General features: G+C 51.3%; 8 protein-coding genes across 8 annotated transcripts; 3 read left to right on the forward strand and 5 right to left on the reverse strand.

The window, feature by feature from the left end:
- Positions 1-86: 86 nt before the first annotated feature.
- On the reverse strand, positions 87-852 carry AUEXF2481DRAFT_32132 (uncharacterized protein; the record flags this gene model as incomplete). Its single annotated transcript, XM_013485505.1, has 3 exons — positions 87-538; positions 562-639; positions 690-852. 3 exons carry the CDS (start codon positions 850-852, stop codon positions 87-89), a joined length of 693 nt encoding a protein of 230 aa, XP_013340959.1.
- A 1,317-nt stretch (positions 853-2,169) lies between these two features.
- AUEXF2481DRAFT_32133 (uncharacterized protein) lies at positions 2,170-2,932 on the reverse strand (the record flags this gene model as incomplete). Its single annotated transcript, XM_013485506.1, has 4 exons — positions 2,170-2,457; positions 2,500-2,553; positions 2,669-2,760; positions 2,815-2,932. The coding sequence occupies 4 exons, from the start codon at positions 2,930-2,932 to the stop codon at positions 2,170-2,172; spliced, it is 552 nt and encodes a 183-aa protein (XP_013340960.1).
- Positions 2,933-4,311: 1,379 nt separating this feature from the next.
- On the reverse strand, positions 4,312-5,791 carry AUEXF2481DRAFT_100499 (uncharacterized protein). The gene is made up of 2 exons (XM_013485618.1): positions 5,180-5,791; positions 4,312-5,122 (listed from the first exon to the last, which is right to left on the reverse strand). The coding sequence occupies exons 1-2, from the start codon at positions 5,666-5,668 to the stop codon at positions 4,787-4,789; spliced, it is 825 nt and encodes a 274-aa protein (XP_013341072.1). The 5' UTR covers positions 5,669-5,791; the 3' UTR covers positions 4,312-4,786.
- Positions 5,792-7,476: 1,685 nt separating this feature from the next.
- On the forward strand, positions 7,477-8,846 carry AUEXF2481DRAFT_42986 (uncharacterized protein). Its single transcript, XM_013485537.1, has 4 exons — positions 7,477-8,195; positions 8,262-8,367; positions 8,420-8,554; positions 8,614-8,846. The coding sequence occupies exons 1-3, from the start codon at positions 7,557-7,559 to the stop codon at positions 8,431-8,433; spliced, it is 759 nt and encodes a 252-aa protein (XP_013340991.1). The 5' UTR covers positions 7,477-7,556; the 3' UTR covers positions 8,434-8,554; positions 8,614-8,846.
- Positions 8,847-11,102: 2,256 nt separating this feature from the next.
- AUEXF2481DRAFT_82265 (uncharacterized protein) lies at positions 11,103-13,080 on the forward strand (the record flags this gene model as incomplete). The annotated part of the gene is made up of 2 exons (XM_013485580.1): positions 11,103-11,155; positions 11,214-13,080. Exon 2 carries the CDS (start codon positions 11,236-11,238, stop codon positions 13,078-13,080), a length of 1,845 nt encoding a protein of 614 aa, XP_013341034.1. The 5' UTR covers positions 11,103-11,155; positions 11,214-11,235.
- A 106-nt stretch (positions 13,081-13,186) lies between these two features.
- On the reverse strand, positions 13,187-14,134 carry AUEXF2481DRAFT_422611 (uncharacterized protein). The gene is made up of 2 exons (XM_013485619.1): positions 13,751-14,134; positions 13,187-13,587 (listed from the first exon to the last, which is right to left on the reverse strand). Exons 1-2 carry the CDS (start codon positions 13,969-13,971, stop codon positions 13,293-13,295), a joined length of 516 nt encoding a protein of 171 aa, XP_013341073.1. The 5' UTR covers positions 13,972-14,134; the 3' UTR covers positions 13,187-13,292.
- Positions 14,135-15,228: 1,094 nt separating this feature from the next.
- On the forward strand, positions 15,229-16,558 carry AUEXF2481DRAFT_7629 (uncharacterized protein; the record flags this gene model as incomplete). The annotated part of the gene is made up of 2 exons (XM_013485479.1): positions 15,229-15,243; positions 15,299-16,558. The coding sequence occupies 2 exons, from the start codon at positions 15,229-15,231 to the stop codon at positions 16,556-16,558; spliced, it is 1,275 nt and encodes a 424-aa protein (XP_013340933.1).
- A 757-nt stretch (positions 16,559-17,315) lies between these two features.
- Positions 17,316-19,751, reverse strand: AUEXF2481DRAFT_42988 (uncharacterized protein). The gene is made up of 3 exons (XM_013485538.1): positions 19,505-19,751; positions 18,607-19,293; positions 17,316-18,549 (listed from the first exon to the last, which is right to left on the reverse strand). The coding sequence occupies exons 1-3, from the start codon at positions 19,515-19,517 to the stop codon at positions 17,633-17,635; spliced, it is 1,617 nt and encodes a 538-aa protein (XP_013340992.1). The 5' UTR covers positions 19,518-19,751; the 3' UTR covers positions 17,316-17,632.
- Between the last annotated feature and the right edge of the window lie 56 nt (positions 19,752-19,807).

Consider the following 19,807-nt stretch of genomic DNA (forward strand, 5'->3'; position numbering starts at 1 on the left):
GTGTCATGGTGTTTGATAGCAGAGGGGTTGCAAACCTGAACTCAGATTGTCGAAGGGGTGGCAGCGCGAAGACGGAAGTGAGTGCGTCACTTGTCAGCCTCGGTGACAGGAGCAGCAGGCTTGACGGAGCGAAGAACAAAGCGACCACGAACACCTTCAGTGCGGGCAGTGGGAGCTTCCTGCTTGACAGTGTGCAGGAAGACCCAAGGCTGAGCCGAGCCAGTAGGCAAAGGGGTTGTGGAAGTGATAGTGTTGGTGGCGCGTAGAAGAACGCGGCCACGGCGACCCTCAAGACGAACGATGGGAACGCCAGGAGTAGTAGAGCGAAGCTCGGTGCGAGGGTGAGCAGGTTCAGGGTGAGCAACAGTAGCAGCAGTCTTGCCAGGATATCTGAAGGCATAGCCCGCTTCAGTACCGCAGTGGGGGGGAACGTCATGACCGACGAGAGTAGGAGCGTTAGACTCAGGAGTACTGGTTCGAGGACGTTGTATGAAGCGAACGCTTGAACTGTCGATGCCATCGCTGGAGTCGCTACTGTCTGTGTTTTGGAAGACGTGTTACGGTCATAGAAGTTGCGCAGGTGGATGAAGATGCGGCTGTGATGTTCGGGGTCGGTCGCCTTCTTACGACACAAGTGGACTGTCGTCTCGTTAGTCGAATGACGATCAGAGTAGGGAACAAGGACTTACCGTAGGCAATCTGATAGCCGATGCCGAGGATCAGAGCGATGAGGAAGACAATCCAGATGTCAGAGTTGTGTATGGTCAGAGCGCCCCAGATGGTGAGGGCGAGGAGGGCCAAGTTGATGATCAGAGCGATCAGGAAGATAGGTCGGAGGAAGATAATAGACATGGTGATGGATAAGGTAGGTTGATGATGTTGTGAGAGAGTGTTTGCGCTTGATCGGTGTTGCAGAGTTGTGTCGGAGGATGATCAAAGTGCGTAGAAGCTGACGCGCAGACGAGAGTTTGTTTGTGGTGAAATCACGTAGAATAGTCCCGTGAGGTATTGTAGATAAACTGACGACGTGAATCGCCTGATCTCGCATCTCCGCACCTCCACGAACATGTGTCATAGATCCACACTTTGCCTCTCCTTCCACACGATTTAGAGTATAATGAGCTGTTCAAGAGACGCAATCATTTGTCAGATCAAGGAAGCCCGCTGAAATCCAGCAAGAAGTTCTCTCCTCGTGCTTGTCGCTGCAAGCCCTGGAAAAGCCTGGGTCTCAGGACAGTCATAAACGATGCATGCCCTAGATAAGATAGATGATTCATCCAATATTGTCACTACGGATCCTGTTCCCTCTGCAGCAAGACTAAGCAGCGCGAATTTGCACAAATCTATTCAGACACGAGGACATCCGTCAGATGAAGTCAGAGAGACAATATCTTCGGGCTGCATCCAAGTCAAAAGAAAGTTCACGCTCGATAAGACATGATCCCCTGATGTGACGTGACTGAGCTCTGAGGTTGCACCTAAAGTACGTTGTCTGGATAGTTGCTCACGAAGATGCACCGGACAGCTCACAAAAGCTACCCCTCGTCTCTGTCCGACGAAGACGACATGAATAGTTGACTCGCTTTGATGTAGCTACGGACAAGATGTTGGATGTATGGCTCTCTTCACCAATGGGTCCCATGGCATCGTGATGGAGATGAGCAGACAGAACATGTAGATTCCAAGCAAGGTTGATTGAATCGCCGAAGCGCTGTACCCACGATGACCTTCGATCAGATATGATACATGCATCAATCTGGACTTCGTAGTAAGTCGTCCATGTTCTGTGCATCTTTAAGAAGGACCTCACGATCGCAAACGGTGCCCAGACATGCTAATTCTTGTCAACTGCGCCCATGATTTCTTGTTGACGTCCCATCTCCTGGCTCGCTAGCTCCATCCGGACGGTCCATGCACTTTGAATAAGCCCTTACTAACCAACCATATCCAGCCCCTCACATCAAATCGACAACTGTGGCGCAATGGTAGCGCATCGCCTCTTGTTCTAAACGAGAAGATCTTCATTGGATAAGGCACATCTTGGATAGAGAAGCAAGTGAGCGAAGAGTCCAGGTTCAATTCCTGGCAGTTGTGCTTTCTTTTTTGCTTTTGCCATTTCGCTTGATACATAGTCTTTCTTACAGTGTCTGTCGCTTCTTCATCTTGAGTCTACAGGATAAGTTGATGGATGTGGAAAGGCATAAATGTTTTGATATATCGTGAGCTGTCCGTCGAGATCATAGGCTTCGGCGTCTGTCCTACATGTGATGACTGTCCGCCAATATTACTTTGCCTTTCGACAGGTGCAGATGCATGCCGCATAGCGACAGCGAGAGTCGATGGAAGATATGACCTCCCAACCCACGAAGCGGTCACTATCGAGGGCTTGACCGGGCACACAATGGTCACTTCACTGTTCACGATCCACATAGCAATGTTTGTCTGGCTGACGCCTCTCTGCACAAAGACAGGTTTGCTCATAAAGTCATGTATTCATACCCGAAGGTCTTGCCCGAAGGCGAAAAGCGCACTTTCTCCCTCCCCCTCCCCTATCTGAACAAGAGTTCCCCGTGCCCCTCAGCCACCAGCCAACAGGCAAACTCCTCTAGCTGCTCCTATACATGTATCAGTATTGTAAGATCTTGCGTGAATGCAGAGGCGAGCTTACTGGGGTAGGTTCCAGCCATGGATTCCTGCCCGCGAGGGCTGCGAGTGTGTGAGCCCGGTGGGCGAGAGTTTCTGGCCCGAGGTCGAGGCGTTCTGAAGCTTTGTTAGTAAGATCTCTACAAGCAGTCACGGATGTGAGGTACGTACCTTGCTGCCAGTCAATGGCACGACGGGGTGACTCTGTTCGAGCATGGGACGCTTGAGGGGCAACCATACCAGCGAGGGTGGCAGGTGCAGCAGAGGAATTGGGAGCGGTAGTGCTCATGTTTGTGGTTGTTGAAGGAGGGAAGGAGAGGTAAAGGGAGCTTGAAATTCATGAAGTGATGCACAGTGTAATGCTCGTTGAGCGACGAGAGAAGTGAAGGCTTCATGGATAATGGCTCTCAATGGACGCAGGCGGTATCGAGTCGTGATGTAAAAACGCATGTACTATTGTTAGCTGCCTACGGCTTCGACGGAGAGGCCATGAATACTGCAGTTTCAAACACCATGTTGGACGATGGCAAATCGATTCTGCCTTTCAACAGCTATGATTTATCGAGCGGATGTGTCTGGGCGATGGGGTTCGGGGCTATGGAGGCTATACTACTATTACACTGCTACTCGACCGCATCACTCCGAGAGATCCTCCTCGTCATAGATGCTGATACCCTCTACGAAGTATGCCTTTCTAACCCAAGAGCCATCGACTGAGCGGAGAGACAGCTCCAAACGTCTTGCCCGGGCCATCAAGACTTGATTACGGCCGATCCATCTCTCGTGCCTGAACGCAAGTTCACCCTCGCCAGTGACATGGCACGAATTGAAGACGTTTCTCAACGTGACAAACTCCAAGACCTCCAAGTGAAGAATTGCAGAGCGTAGGGTCATCAAAAACTCATCCGCTGTGAGTAAAACTGAGTTGTTGAAGAGGGCGACGTCTTTGAGCTTGATTTCGCGCAGAGAACCTCTGTCTCTGGCGAGGAGGCGGATAAAGACCCAGCGCTCCAGTTGACACTAGCCAATGTCGAGGGTTGTGAGAAGGTTTTTCTTGAAGAGCGCTTCGTGATGAATGCCGCGAAAGTCGTCGTGACCAACAACGGGCATGTTCTTGTAGCTGTGGGGACCCGGGTGCTTGTGTCTGCCCTTGATATCGATGAAACTGTTTGATGCGCTGAAGACCAAGACGAGGTCGTCGAGTCTGCGGCACAGCTCGACACCGGGAGGCTCAGTGTCGGGGGACAGGAGTTCAGGAAGCTCAATGCCGGGCAAGTCAAAGCTGAGGAATCGGGTGCCCGAAGACTCGCTGTCGACACATCGTCGAAGACTGTAGTGGTACGGGCGCGAGAAACGGCGTTGATTGAGTGTAAAATCGCGTGACTGTAACGTGCGATTTGGCGGGTTCGAAATTCACGGTCGGAAGTCAGAAGTGAGAGAGGAGGAGGTCGACTTTGACACGAGAGAGGCCGAGGTGAATGCTGGTACGAGAGCCCGTAGTCCAAACTCTTGTAGATGATGTCGAAATTGACACGACAGAGGCTGGAGTAGATGCTGGCACGAGAGCCCGCGGTCTAGGCTACGACAAACGATTTCGTCTGATCTATCGATTGCCTGATCAGAACAATCAGTGGCAGTACAACACACTTGTTGAAGCAAGTGTTGTCAGGAGCTCGGAGCCTCAACATCATGTAGTAAGGCTGGAACACATCTTCGCGGCCGCAAGCAGACTGTTATGACCAATAGTCGGGGTCTATGATGCTTGGACAACTTGTACCTCTCTAGAGACTATCTACACAGTATTTGCCGATACCATACAATTCAAGCCTTCTCAGAACAGGTCACAGGTACCATCCGCGTCCTCTCGCCGCTGTGTCAGTTACAAGAGCTCGAGAACTCGATCGAGGCCCGGACTCCTGATAGCGATGATATGAGAACACATGCAGCTTTCTGAATCAATTTGCCTGTACGACGACTCTGATTCAACGTTGAATATGAGAAGACAAAGTAGTGTGATTGCAAGTAAAGAACTCGAGGCAACGGGAATTTGGACGGGTGAACAGTGGCAGAGCGGAGCAGAGATGAGGAGTTTCATCTACTTCGAAGTTCGGCATCTTCGGCGGCGTTTGTGTCCTCTTCTCGTCTACTTCCTTTTCCAGATACTGACGTTATCGGTACCTTCGCCTATCTTGTGAGTTCTCTCAGGCTTCCAGTGCGCAATCCTCTCCAGAGCTCCAGCTCCAGGGGCTTGACTTTCATTCCAGATGGCAAGCCCTTCTCCGTCGTACTCGACCTCCTTGCCGGGCTGGGTAAGGTGAGCAAGGTAGGTCTCCGGGCGGAGAGCCCATGGTGGACCACCAGTCGAAGGAGGCTTGTAAGTTGGGAACTCGAGACAAATCAAACGGCCAGTCGGTGAGAGTAGAGACGATTGACGGGCAGCCCACTTGGGTCGCAGTGTTGGCGGCAAAGCACACAAGAACTTCTCACGGTCAGTGACTGTACTCAAACACAAGCACTTTCAAAGAGGTGTGCTTACAGTATAGTCGTAGATCAGATCCCACTGTCCTTCCTTGGAACCATCCTCGCCAATTGCGTCTTTCTCCCAGTCCTTCTCGAAGAAGTCGCCGAAAACAAACTTGGCACTTCCGCGGCCCTTCGCTTCGTCCTTGACAGCATACTCAGGCTTCTCCTCCCAACCCTTTGACTCAGCATTAGCAGCCTTGACAGCCGTGGCAGCAGCCTCCACACCAACAGCGTCAAAGCCCCAGCTGGCAAGCAAAAGCACATCATAGCCTTTACCGCATCCGGGCACCAAAGCGCGGAGACGGCGGCCCGAGTTAGCGGCAGGGAGCAGATCCTTGCGATCAGCCAAAACATCAGCCAAAGCCGGAGAAGCAAAGCCTTTGTCCCAGGGCAGGTCGTCTTGCTGCCAAAGGTGCTCCCAGCGATTGGGGTGCTGCTTTGGGTCGTGATCGAGGAAGTTTTGGCGAAGACGCTCTCGGGCGTCGGTGGGCTGATCAGTCATGATTGCTTTGTTCAGGATTGCTCTTTGTCGAATCAATTGGGTCAAAACAGACTGGCGGAGACGTAGAGCCAGATTTAGCGATCCCAAAAAGCGAGTATCAAGATGTGTGTATGTTTTGCGGACTGCAGTTGGTTGTTTCGTCGCGAATGCGCGGGCGGGCGTTGACGTCTTCGAGTCGAAGAAGGTTTTACCTCGGTAGTCAACGGCTTCTAGATCTAAACACCTTTCTGGACCTCACATCGCCACACTTTATTTGCGGCTCAGACTGCTCTCATCTGTTCTATTGTTTTGACTCATTCAATTATCTCAAAACATAATCCTGAGAACACCACTTGCTTCGAGACGGAAAAGACACATTTATGGCGTGACGGAAATATGACAGGGTCGTGCCTCTAACTACAGATCATTATGTCAAAATCGGTAAGTACCCAAGATGGAGACGAGTAGATCGATCACATCATTCTCTCGATCAAATTTATGGAGGAAGCCTTTTTCAGACAAAGCCCCAGAACAAGGGACTCAAAAATGGTGCATGAAGACTGTTCTTCCTGCCAATCATAAAGACACAACTTACCCGACCCTGGATTGCCAACCAATCGGAGCATCCCGCCTTCCAGTCATCCAAACGATGGCAATGATCAATTCTCCATGTGATGCATCGCTCGTAGAGTCCCTCCTTCCCTGGACTATTTGAGCATGCCGTCATTTCAATTTGATGATTGGAAGCTTCCATGACTATTCGAGGGTGGACAGGTTTGACATCGCTCCTGAGGCGATGGTCCCTTGTTGGATAAGGAGATAAAGTCACCAAGCTGCAGGCGGGATACGAATAGAGCTAAAATGTCTTGATGATGAGACCACCTGGATGTTGCCGACGATGAAGGCACCCAAGAGCTGCGTGAGGCGGACAAGTGTTTCTGACATGGAGAGTCGCATTCTGGGCAGTACCATGGCGGTATCTCTGTATGCTGCAAAGTATCGGATGCTGGTTTGACCAGGCACTGAAGATCAGTCCGGGTGAGGATTATCTCTGCGTGAGATAAAGGGACTGGTGAGAGACTGGATTTACTGTCATGTCAGCTAGTCTACGCTCAACTCGGTGACAGACAAGATATAAGACGAGGTTTCTGCGACAACTCTCTTCAATCAGGATACCAGGCACCATTGAAGGACGCACCCTCGAGTATCTTTGACCGGAAGGTTAGTGGTTGGCTAGGATGGACACCATCTCAGTCTCTTGGGTATATTCCCAGCGTATGGGAGAACAAAGTGTCGTTGCTGAAAGCTTGCGGTGAAAAGCTGAATCGACAGAATGAGACGTGTGAAGATAAAGGCCGGCTCGGACTGGACTGGACGCAAGGATGATGGCATGTTCTTTGCGTCTCCTCTCTTGGTCCACGATGGCGTTAGCTGGATGAGTGTGTGTGTTCTTTCTCCAGTAGCCGGCGGGCGCAGTAGATGTATTGAGACTAAAGTGTTCGAGGAAGGATGCGACGATCGGAGTGGCAGGGGAAGTCCCTTGGTTGGCACAATCGAGTACATCAGGAGTTCTGGTAGAGGAAAAATGCGCCGCTCAGCATCAGATCTGTGGTTGACTGGCCGGCCTACACGTAATGTACATGTAGAACGTTCTGGTTGCGAAAGATGTCGTAATGGGTCAAAGCTCTCGTGCAGCTCGGAGCTTTAACATAGAAGTTCATGGATGGACTGGCGGCGGCCCCGCGTAGAGGCCGAACATCACGTCCTAAACCACACACATAGCACTGCCTCTTCTTCTTCCCCTCCCCCAACATATCATACAACTACTCGCCAAACCTGCCCCTGCAATATCTTCAGTCTCACGAACCACAACCTCCATTCCAACAACAACACCAACATAACCAGCACGATGCGCTTCTTCGACCTGTTCAAGTGCTGCAAGCCCGCCGCCACTGAAAACCACTTTGACGACCTTCCACCTTCACGCGTCGTCCTTGTCAACCAGACCATTCTTGAGAAGAGCAACTCTGTCGTCCCTATCTACGCCATTCCTGTCCCCAAGTTCGACGTGTCAATTTCCTCCAGTACATCACTGACTATGTTCGAGGATGCCAGAACTACCCGCGTTCGCTCGCGCCTGAGCTCGTCTTCCGACTCGTCTACTCTGTCCAACTTCTGTTCTGTCTCCATGGGCACACGCAGGACTTCCAACTCATCTATCAACGACGGCACTAAGAACAAGGTCGCCCATGTATTGGCTATCAAGGGCTTCTCCCTCAACGATGGAGTCGATCACACATTGGCTACCGAGGGCTTCTCCCTCCACGCCGACGACGAAGAAAACGACCACACTGCCTCGAGTCTCTCCAGCACTTCCACCTCGCCCACTCAGGTCGAGCGAGTCAACCCTGCTACTGCCTGTGTCTCACCCTTTGGTGACGAGCACAAGGAAGAGTTCGAGCCCCTGTCTGAGACTTTCGTCGAGTACGCCCCTACCACTCCCTCTTGGAATAACGAGTATACCGAGCGTGCTATGGAGTACCAGCGTGTTAAGTGACCCCCATCCTTACGCTGGCATGGAGTGCCAGAGCCATCTTGCTGACATTGATCTCAGTGTCTCTGCTCTTTGGACCCGACAGCATCGAGTACAACAACGTCCAGCGTGACCACGCCCTCGCCGTTCTCGAAGGTCCCAAGCCCCAGCGCAACGATCCTCTCGAGTGAGTCTCCCTGATTGCCTTTAGGGACGATTGGAGCTAACGCCCTCTGCAGCGAATGTGTCATGAAGTACTTCCAAGGCCGCATGCCCGAGGTTCAGGAGTTCTTGTGAATGTCTGATGGTACAATCAACCTCGATCGACCTCCCACCATCAGCAGCTTATGGTGGCATGCCTTCCGTCACGAGAGGTAAGCATACACCGCCTTGTCGCTTTTCTGTCCAGCACCGCTGACCAAAACTCTTGCAGCATAACACACTGACACCCTACGACGCTGAACAGATTCTGTTGAGACGCTGGAGGTCGGTCACATCGAGTAACGGCACTGTGTCATGAAAGGAAGGAAGGGAGGTCGGAAAGGAGAAGAGACAAAAGTTGTATGCTATGAACGTCAAGGCGTCGAGTAGGTCTGGGTTGTTCATGTCAGCCGTCATGGAGATGGATAGCCTTGTACGACCTTTCTTCAGACAAAGAGTATCAAGACACATTTCAATGTAATGATCAGTCTTTTGCTGTCTATCTACACTCTGATGTAGCTGTTGAGCCTTCGTTGAAACAAAGCATGTTACTCTTCCGCACGTAGCCAATAGTCGAATTGCTGGAGGCACAACGCTCAGTCGCTACGAGGCGCTCCCTTCTTTCATCAAGATTATCTCTACCCTATACTTTCGGACCAATGACAGCCTCCCAAAAATTCACGTTCTCATAACGCATTCCATCTCATCCACTTGAACTCTCAAGGTGGCAAGTCCAGCACAATCAGTAGCTACAGTCGTAAGACGACCCAGTTACCTCGCTTCCACCAATCAAGGGGCTATAACTCAATCGGAAGAGCGTCTCCTGTGCCTCCACCTATAGACCATAGAGAGGGATTAAAGCAGGGGGAGGTAGCGGGATCGAAACACGCTAGCTCCAATTATTTTTTTCCCTTTTTGCTTTATTCTTTTTTGCCATTTTCCTTTATGCCATTTTTCTTTTTGTCTATCGAGTCTTCGCTTGAGGGAACATTGCACTGGTAGAAATGACTTGCGAATTGTTGTTTGGACTTGTTGAAGATTTCTTTTTGAAGATCAAGGCACTAGTCCTCACATTGTAAGGGACACATAACATCGAGGGAGAGAGAAATCTGCAGATGCAACAGCTGTGTCAGATACACTATATTTGATTGCTGGGGATGATTTCTACTGTGAGATGTATCACTTTGAGTCTGAGCGATGGCTCCCGATTATTCGGGGAGTGAGCCAGTATTGACCAACAAGCCTGGAATTCAGATATTCCATGTACTGGAGAAGCACTGGACAGAGTATCATGCAAGATGTTCGCCCACAATGCTGTTGGGGAAGGTGTGACCACTAACGACGGCAAAAGGGGTTTCGTGTTCAGCACCGGCTCGAACCGTGGTCCTCAGCGACCCCAGGTGACGCCAAGGCCCAGCTTCGCGCTTCCACAGCATCATCTGCTATTCCGCGCTCGCGCTCTTCTTACTCTAGTATGCGATGGTCTTGAAATTGAAATGCAGTTATTAGACCTTGTCACAAAAAGCACCTTGCAATAAGACCGTGTTTTGAGGGGAAATACGTACAAATATGAAGCCTTGTTGCAGAATGTGCGAATCAGGCTTTACGGCACCTCAACGGCGAAGCTGGCTACTATTCCCGTGTGTGAAAGTCATGATAGATAACCCGCCGCCCCCGACTTTCTGAACTTGTCGATTTTGTAGCTAAGTCACGTCAATTCTATTACTTAGATGTCCTATATAAATGATGCATACAAAGGCCCAAGCAGCGGCAAGTTGGCGCCGATAAGCAAGTTGCCCCGTCATACAGATGTCTCGGACTCGAGAAAGCGAGTTGTCTTGGACAGAGTTTTAAGCTCTCGCAGGCAGGCTAGATCGCGTAGGAAGAACATAACGAGACCTTCCACCGAGTTTGGGCAACCCCTGGCCGCGAGGCCCGTAGCGAGCATTTGGAGATGACATCTTTCAGCTCGAAGCCTGGGCCAGTCTTTTGCAATTTGTGCAGTCCAAAATCATGCTAGCCCGATCGAAGATTAACTTCCTTGCCGCGTCGTGACCAGGGAACGCGGTCTGCAAAAGTAAATTTGGCAGGTTGAGAGTTAGAGAGCAGCAGGAACTCAAACCCAAGCCCCAGGTTTCGCTCGTAGAGACGGCAGAAAATGGCGTACTCGAGGTCGGTGTATTCGCGCGACACGCGATCTTGTCGCGAAGTGAGTCCCTTTCGACGAAGTCGTTGATTCAGCATATTTAGGCTCGCATTGTAAGCTCCGATCGCTATTGACGGAGGATTGTGGCTTGTACATGTCAGCAGGTGTCATGCAGGAACAAACGGGAAGGAAACCCGGAAGTTCTCCAAAATCCGGTGGTGGGTCGACTTGACTCTTTCTCCGTTGTCCTCCACGCGCAACGGCCCCTGAGCGAAGCTTCCACCCCGTATTAATCAAGCCTCGCCAAGCCTCCTAGATCTTCAGCTGCAAGATCTGGTGGTCCTCTCTCGCTAACCTGTTTTGGAATATCGTCGGCAGATCCGGCCACGGGAGGGTCGCGATTTCTCCTCATTCGAAATGAGCAAGCTTGACTCTTTCTCCATTGCCCTCCACGCGGATAGGTCCCTGAGCGAAGCTTTCGCCCCGTATTTATCAAGCCTCTCCAAGCCTCCTAGGATCTTCAGCTGCTGTTGAGTGTGGCTTTCGAGAGAGCATTGTCTAGCGTTCAGTCGAGTCGAGACCTCGGCTTTATCACAGCTTCTGTGAGAGGAAGCTGTGGGTATATAAGGTAGGACGACTGCAGCCAGTACAATTCCGATTCTAACTCATCTCTCATTGAAATTCAGTACTGTCTTCATCAAGTGTAAGATGCGTTTCTCATCATATGCTCTTGCCGCTATAGCGGCCGACTTGATCGCTGCTATGCCCAGACCTCAGGACATCGACCTTGACATGGTCGAAGCTGCCCCTGACCCAACATATACCGAGATTTTAGGTCTCACTGCCCAGGTTGTCACTTACGATACAACTGCCATCCTTGCCGAGGCCACCGCTGCGATCACCAGTGCCTCTGCCGCGGTGACAGATGTTCTGAGCGGCACTGCGATGGTCAGCAAGAGAGACATCACCTCCTACTCGGAGATGTCCTACTCGACCAACGCTTCATCTACGCTCGACCCTAAGTCGAACCTGTGGGTTGCTGTCACGCCTACTCCCATCGCCGTTGATAAGAGGGACCTTGGTGCTCGAGCAGCATGCACCGCACTGCCTACCGGAATCGCCGCTTATGCCCTTAGCGCCGACACGGCTTCAGACTTTCGGGCCAACAGCTCCTGGGCTTCTATCGCTAGTCAAGCACCTGTCCCGTCCGGCTACGTCAACACTGTGCTGAACGCTGCCGGTGCCAATTCGGCCTACGGCTACCTGGGCTACTCCAACCTTGCTAGCTACGACACTAACGCATGTGCAGCCAAGTGCTCGAAGGCTGTCGGATGCATGGCATTCAACATCTACTTCGAGAGAGACCCTTCCGTTGACCCCGGTACTGGAAGCTCTGGCTGTGCCAATCCTTCCAGTGTTGTCTACGCTAAATGTGTTCTATGGGGCGGCCCGCTCACAATCGCAAACGCTGTGAACAAAGGCCAAATGCGCAATCAGTTCGAGATTGCTGTCGCTGGGTCTAACGCTTACCAAAACAATTCGCTGACTATTCCCGCCGGCTATACACTCAAGGCTGCCTACAACAACGTTGCAATCAATGCTCCATATGACGCTCAGGGCTACAATACTTTCATCACTTCTACCATCTTTACCAAGGGTCCCTTCAACATCCAGCTCTGCGCCGACTACTGCTCTGCTCAAACTCAATATGACCTTGCCAACCCTGCAGCCGATGGTACCCCTCCCAAGGTCTGCAACTTCTTCAACACTTACATCCTTTACAAGAACGATGCCAGCTCTCCTCAGGGTCAGTACTGTGCCATCTACACCGAAGTCTGGAGCGATTCGTATGCTGTCAACTCGGGTCAAAATCGCGGTTCTGATCGCTATTTCATCGGTTACTCTTACACCTTTGCCAACTCATCGAGCCCCGGCGTCGCACCCAAAATTGGGGACAATAACGGCGCCATCTATCAGGCCCGCCAGGACATGACCTATTTCCCCTCGCAGTTAACCTCAACCTTCCAGCCTTTTTGCTCCAGTGTACTCGGATACAGTGTACCCACTGTGTCTGCCACTGCCTTGACTACCACCTCACCTGTGGTCACAACTACCTTGTACTCAACCACCACCGCTGCAGCCAACGCCAAGCGTCAGGCCAGTTCTTTGTCCACCCCTAATGTTCTCACTAAATACCCTGCCTCGGTTGTCTCGAGAGCTTGCAGTCTGATTGCGACATCTCCCACTGTCACCTCGACGATTACCGCCGCAACATCTACTATCACTGCCGCGGTACAGACCTTTACCTACACTTCCGTGACAACTGTTGCCGCCGCTCCTACGGCCTGTACTGTCCAGTATAGCACCCCGTTCTCGATTCAGGGCAGTTGTGGAGCGGGCAAATTGTGTAACATCGCGCAGGGCGCCGGCAACCAGGGCACATGCGCTCAGTGTCTGAGCGACAACTACCTCTGCCACTATGATAGCGACTGCTGCAATCCGTCCCTCCATTGTGTTCCATATCCCGATGCTGTCTTTGGTTTCTGCCAATAACCTCAATCTGAGGTGCTAGGGTAACAAGTAATACAATTGAAGAATATTTTACTACTTTACACACTATCTGCTCCACTTTGCTTCACACTTAGCTTTATAAGTCTAATACCGTGATCTATCATCTTATCTAAAATGGACGGGCATAACACTCGGACTCCTGTTCTTGATTAGTTAGACACATTATTTTTACGTGTAATATCGCTAATTATTTTCTATAATAAGGATTGAGAATAAGTCAAAGATATCGGGGCAGAGTCGATGTTCATAGCTCGAGTGGGCAGTCGTGAGTAAAGACCGTGTCGAGGACAACTCCTGGCCATGGTCGACCCATGGGTTATTTGGTGGCGGAAAATGTTGGATGGTATTGAATGCGCGCCTGGTGAGATGAATTGCTTGGGGGATAGATGTTCGAGGGACGATAAGATGGTGAATGTGCCATGATTGTGTTTGACACGAATGCAACGGTACTCAGTTGGTGGCGAACTCCAGGCAGTCGCGAAGGTGTACCTGGAACAGGGATTAGAGTTAGAGGTAATGTAGCAAACACGAAAGGGTCAAATCATTGTAACTGAAAAACAGTGCTCTCGATCAGCTGGCTTGAAGAGCAAGTGCCGAGAGACTATCGTCCAGAAAGTGATGCGGTTCTTAGGCAAAGCATCGAATACAATACCTGGACATGGCCGATTCAGAGATCTTGAGTACCAAAATATGTTGGTTAGCGCCCAACGTATGCTCAGTAAGATGGAGCGCTGAACAGAATGGCCGAGGAATGTCGAGTTGGCGATCATGCCGCGATTGATGTTGACACGAGTGCAACGGAGATGTACTCGTGACAACGAACTTGTAACAGAGATGACGAAGCAACAAGGAGAGATGGATTGGGCAGGTCATCGTGACTGGCGTAGAGCGCCCTCGTTCAGATGACTCGAAGAGCAAGTGCGGAGAGAGGACTGTCGAGAACGGGAGGCGGTTTTCGGGCGAGGTATCGAAAAATACTCTTGATCATGGCGGATACATAGATCTTTGGCAGCGCAACAGACTGAATTGCGCTCAATACATGCTCAGTGACGTCGAGCGCTGGGTACAGATGGTCGAGGAACGTTGAGCTGGCGAGTATGTCGCGATCGGTCCTGACACGAGTGAAACGGTTGTTGGTCAGTAGCGGGTTATTAATGGCCACGGAGGCGGAGTCGAGGCAAAAAACCTGAGTCGGAGGTAATGGAGCAAAAGTTAGTTATAGGAGGATTGTGTCACCGTAAACAGAGGAGAGTGTTCTCGATCAGATGGTTCAAGAAAGCAAGCGCGGAGAAGTAATCGTCGAGAGCAGAGCGCTATGCTCAGACGAAGTTGATGGTAGCCAACATAGCTATTGCTGTGCTACAAGCTTCCGCGAGTTTATCTCTGCGATTCCCCGGCATCAACATGTACAAACAACGCGCATACTTGACAAGCCATTGATCTATTTGCAAACCTTTCTCCTTGCACATCATACCACATCAACTACGAAAGTGTCTATCTTCTAAAAGATCGATTCACAGCTCGCGGGCAGCACCCAGCTCAGCATCCAGGGCTCAGAGAACGAGGAGAGGGAGTCAGGGGAGGAGAAAGACGGGCAGGAGGCCGATAAGGCAGAAAGAGAGGAACAGAGCTCATAGATACGCAGCCATGGGGGATTCAACTTGATGCGTTGCCTCCTTGTGATCGTGATGTGTGTTCTGTATCTGGAGCATGTCATAGCTAGTAATGATCGCTTGACTTTCGACGAGGGGCCTTCACTTTCCACATCGTGCCACTGTCTGTCTGCTGTCGTTCGTCGTTCAATCGCTCGTTGCCTACTTGCTCGTCGCTCGATCACTTGTTGCGACTTTCACACCTTCGACTCCATCGTGGCTTGACCACCAATTGCTCGACCATCTCTCCTCCATACGCTCTCAACTATTCTGGCGCTCGATCGCTTTTTGCTGTACCACTCCTTGCTCAGCTCTGCGTCTGACCTTGACAATCGACCGCTGAAATCTCGATCATTCGTTGCTCGACTTTGCATCTATCCTAGAAGACCCAAAGCGACGACAGCAACGCCTTCGCATCGCGCTCGTCTTTCGTCAATAGCACAGCCGTCAACCAATTCCTCCTACCCATCATTGCAACATGAGTTACAATCCCGTAAGTAGTATTCCCAGAGTCAAAGAATCTTGGGGTAATGATTGACACCACACAGTTTCCGCACCATCTAGACCCTAGACTTTGGCAGATGAACCCTACAATATGGCAAAGACTCCCTGAAGAACTCAAGACCACGATCGCCGCCGAAGCAGACGACAAGGAAATTCCAACCCAGCGCGCCGTCAGCAAAGCTTTCAAAAAGCAGACTCAGAAGCGCTTTCTTGATAACTTCAAGACCAGACGTGCCCCGTTGACCAAGAATGGCCTGCAAAACCTGCTTTCTGCCGCCGAACATGCCGAATTTGGCCCTCAGATTGACACAGTGATTCTGGTTGTCGATTGCAAAAGACGCAATATCGCCGCGTACCATAACCTGTACCGACAGGCTTTGGCTTCGCTCAGTGCCATCGGAAATGTTAGCCGTCTGGGTATCCGTTGGTGTCCCTCCCCAGGCGGCGAGACCGTCACCCCTCACATCGCGGGCAGTCGTCTGGTAGCACAACTGGACAAGTTTGTGTACAGCGCTGCTCGTGCCGTGGGCTTGGGTCGCAGCGAAATGATCATCGAGCTGCCAGAAGCACCCCTAGCCATCGGCTCCCTCTGCCACACATCCGATGATTACAGCAAAATCAGTCAATGGATGCTCAGAATCCAGGTCGGATTCTCCTCTTTCGGCAATCCTTCGGGCATTAAGATCACTCTTCAATTCTACGACACTTCTCCATATCGCTGGGTTGTACCCTCAGTCGCAGTGACCTACCACGGTCAGGGAGCTCTGCAAAAGATGGTCTGCCATGGCTTAACCGCCTACCATTACCAGACCTTTAAGAGCGTGTGTCACTTCTTCCACGAGAAGATAGAGATGTACCACTGCGATATCGACGACCGCCTGTTCAGTACCGCCAACCCAGTCCTCCGAAGCATTACCATCGAAGACTCGACGGTCTACGGCACCAACCTCGTATATCCCCCCAACAGCCCCTCTGGATACACCGGTGCTAATGTCAACCGCCTGTTGGCTCACAACTTCCTGTTCCACCCTAACCTGGAGCACCTCAGGCTCAAGAACATCCGCCTGGGCACCCGGCAGTGGATCAACGTCGGTGCCCACACCTTTGACGTTAGGGGTGTCGCTAAGCTTGCTGTTGCCATCCCTAAGCTGCTGGAGGGATATCGTGGCTGGGAGATTGCGTTCTGGTGTACCGACGACCCGGGCATCAGGGTCAGGATGCTGCGCAAGTGGCAGGGAAGTGGTATGGGTAGTGGTATGTTGGATAACCTCCACATACCACTACTCCACTACTACGATGAGTAGAGGAGAAGGATAGGGCTATAAGCTCTTGTACTATAGATTAAGTAGCTTTTTAATGATGATACCCTTGCGTTTGTTTAATGATTTACCCTACTGTTCTTATTGTATCTAATGTTGTGTACCCCATCGATATATCCCTACCTTCTAATCAACTGTATATATGTATATATATATATAGGCCCCAAATATGCATATAGAGATATAAATTGCTTAATGATAGCATTTGTTTCATCCTCCAGCTCTTGTCGTACCCCCAAAGAGGACCTGTAAAAAGGCACAGTAATATTGAGAAACAAAGCACACTCTGGCCGGGAGACTCATTTTCACAGACTCTCCTTGCCAGCAGCTATCTCGTGAAAATCACTGTGCCTTTTTACAGCCATTATGCTGCATTGCCTCCTGCCGGGGATGCAAAGAACTCGGCCCTCCCGTATTGATGTAGGGTGGGAACAAGCTTGTAAAAAAGGCAGCATGATATTTCGAGATAACGACACCTTCGCGGAGAGACGCAATTTCTCGGGGGCTCTCCATGCGAGGTCCTCTGTTTGCGAATAAACACTCTGCCTTTTTCACAGCCTGGTATACTACTTGTATTTTCGCGGTGGTGATTGGATGGGACGGGAGGGGTTTCGTTTTGATTGGGCTCATCTTCACAGCAGCAGGTAACCTTTCGCTTAGACAAGAGAATAAGAAATGAACAAGGAGCTTCGGTGATGAAGAATTAGGTGAAAACATATATGCATTTTCTTTGTAGTAAAGAGGGGAGTTGGGGGGGAGGGAGGGGGCGCGTGGAACAGAAAAACGCATGTCATGAACAAAAAGCGAAAAAGCGAAAAAGGTATCTCAGCAATCAGTGAAAACCAAAAGAAACATGCCAGAAATAAAGGACAGGTATAAACCAATGTGATCGGGGGAACACGATGTCAAAAAAACGATGATTTCGGGCCGTAAAACACAGAAGAGATGGAAAAAGACAATGCGAGAAAAAAAAAAAGTCAAGTGGTCCAAAAGGGCGAGACGCTTCTAAACAAAAAGGAGATCAATGATGACTGCACCCCATCACATCTTTGTGGGCAACTATTGCCTCCGCTGCTGCAAAGGCTGTGGTTGCTGTTGTGGGTATACCTCTTTATCCGGCGCTTTCGGCGGCCGATCATAGGCGTAATCAGCAGCGTAGCCACGGTCTCTACCATCGACGGGTCCTGGCTCTTCATATCCATCATCAAACTCTGCATCTTCCTCGTCCGGTCTCTCGTCCGGCCCAGCATTCTCGTCCTGGTAGTTTTGCGACGGTGCGGGTTTGCCCTTTGCATTGCTCTTCTTGCCCTTTCTGTTCTTCTGCTTTGCTTTTTCGAGGAGACGTCGGCGTTCCTCTGCTTTCTGCCTCTCTTTACGGTCTTTGATTTCATATTGGCGGATTAGAGCCTCGGGACGTACGCCCCAGATGTCTTCGTACTCGCAGAATTCGCAAATCCACATGGAAGCTGGAGTGGGGCGGGAGTGATAGTTTGTGTATTCCTGTTGGAGGCGGCGTTGACGTTCCTGGAGGGCGAACTCTTTGCTTGGACGGCGTTGGCGAGGCTTGCGCGGTGGTGGTTGCTGTTGGGTGTTCTGAGCAGGTGGAGGAGGATTGGTGTGAATGGGGGGTTGAGTCTGTTGGGAGCGTGAAGTCGAGTGGTTGGCCAGGGGTGAGCGAGGCATTGAATTGGGAGAGGGAGTTGGTTGTTGTGGCCAGAGAAGTTTGTTAGAAGAGTCGGACTCGCAGGTAAAAGTGAACTGCGTCTGCGGAGTCGTCGTAGCTGACGGAGAGCGGGCGAGCAGACTCTCGCTGTTCTGCTTTGTCGGAGTCATTGGCGCCTCGTGCTCGGCGTCGGCGTCTGCATGCTGGTCTTGCTGGTCTTGCTGGTCTTGCTGGTCTTGCTGGTCTTGCTGGGCATTAGCAATTGCTTGCGAGATGATGCCGTTCCCGTTCTCCGAGGCAGGTGTGGCTTGTTCTGCGCAGAGTGTAAGTCTTTCTGCCTCGCCAAGGCTGTCTGAGCAGCATTTCTTACTGGTGCGCGTGCCGTCGCCCTTCCAGTTTCCTCCTCGTGACTTTGCCGATAGCGATGAAGCATAGGCCTGGTGCCCTCTGCCGAATCTCCCACGACCACTGCCCGACAGCTGCCTCGAGTCTTGCTGATGCTCTTCCCTCGACGAGATGCCCATGTTTGCCAACTCTTGCGACAGGCTGGACTGATGCAGACTGCCTCCGCCAGAAAGGGGTATCTTGCGTTTCTTCTTGTTGCTTGTATTCTCGAACGACTCGTAACCATCGGCTGAAGAAGTGGTGGATGGCGGAGCTGGAGGCTTGGCTGTCGTCAGTTTTCTCTGCACGCTGTCGACTCTTGGTCCGTCGTTCACAGGGGATGACCAGCGGTAGCTTGGGTGGTCGTATGCAATCAGCTCTTCGTCGTCTTCGCTCTCGTCAACGTGGTCGTCACCCTTGCACGTGCAGTGACCGTGCGACTCGTGGTGGTTGAGAGCTCGAGCGTCGATCTTTTCCACGACTCCGTAAGGGAAGCTGAAAAGGGGCGACGTCGATGGTGCTTCAGGGGGGTATGTAATCTGACTCTGCTGTTCGGGCGACAGCTGTTCTCGCAGTCGCTTCTTTGGTAGCGGTCTGATGGGCCGGTCTGGGTAGACTGGCGATAACGTGTCGGGAGGTCTGCTTATAGATGACCTTCGCGGCCACGCATATTCTGATGGGAAGAAACTTGTCAGCGAAGTTCTTCGTCATGGCAGACTTGTCCATGGTGGCTTGGACTATCTCGTCTTGTCTCGCCTTGAGGCTGCTGCGGGGGGTTATCGCTTGCACACGACTCCCTTCCACACCGCCGCCTCGAAGTCAACACCGACTATACCAAGCCTTCTCTACAAGCTTCTCTGCCAGGGATACGGGTTGACACATACCTGCGGCCGCCATGGTGATGACATGCGGTGGTGGCGGGCAAGAGGTCAATTGTCCTTCTCAGCCAATACACAAATGCCCAATCTGCCAAGCCCGGCCTCTTTTTGATCCGCCGACGATCTTCCGGATGCTGAGTCGACGACTCTGCGATTCTCTGCTCGGACGAGAGCTGTGTTGACGAACTTGTTCTGACTGTTTGAGACGCTCTTCTTCCTTGTTGCAAGAGTTGCCGCTCTCTCAACAACCAGCTAGCCTTCTGTGCGACTCTCTTTCCCAGCCTCTGGAAAGACGTCGATGGCATCTTT

The sequence above is a fragment of the Aureobasidium subglaciale genome, assembly GCF_000721755.1.
Source record: "Aureobasidium subglaciale EXF-2481 unplaced genomic scaffold scaffold_21, whole genome shotgun sequence".
Classification (NCBI taxonomy): domain Eukaryota; kingdom Fungi; phylum Ascomycota; class Dothideomycetes; order Dothideales; family Saccotheciaceae; genus Aureobasidium; species Aureobasidium subglaciale.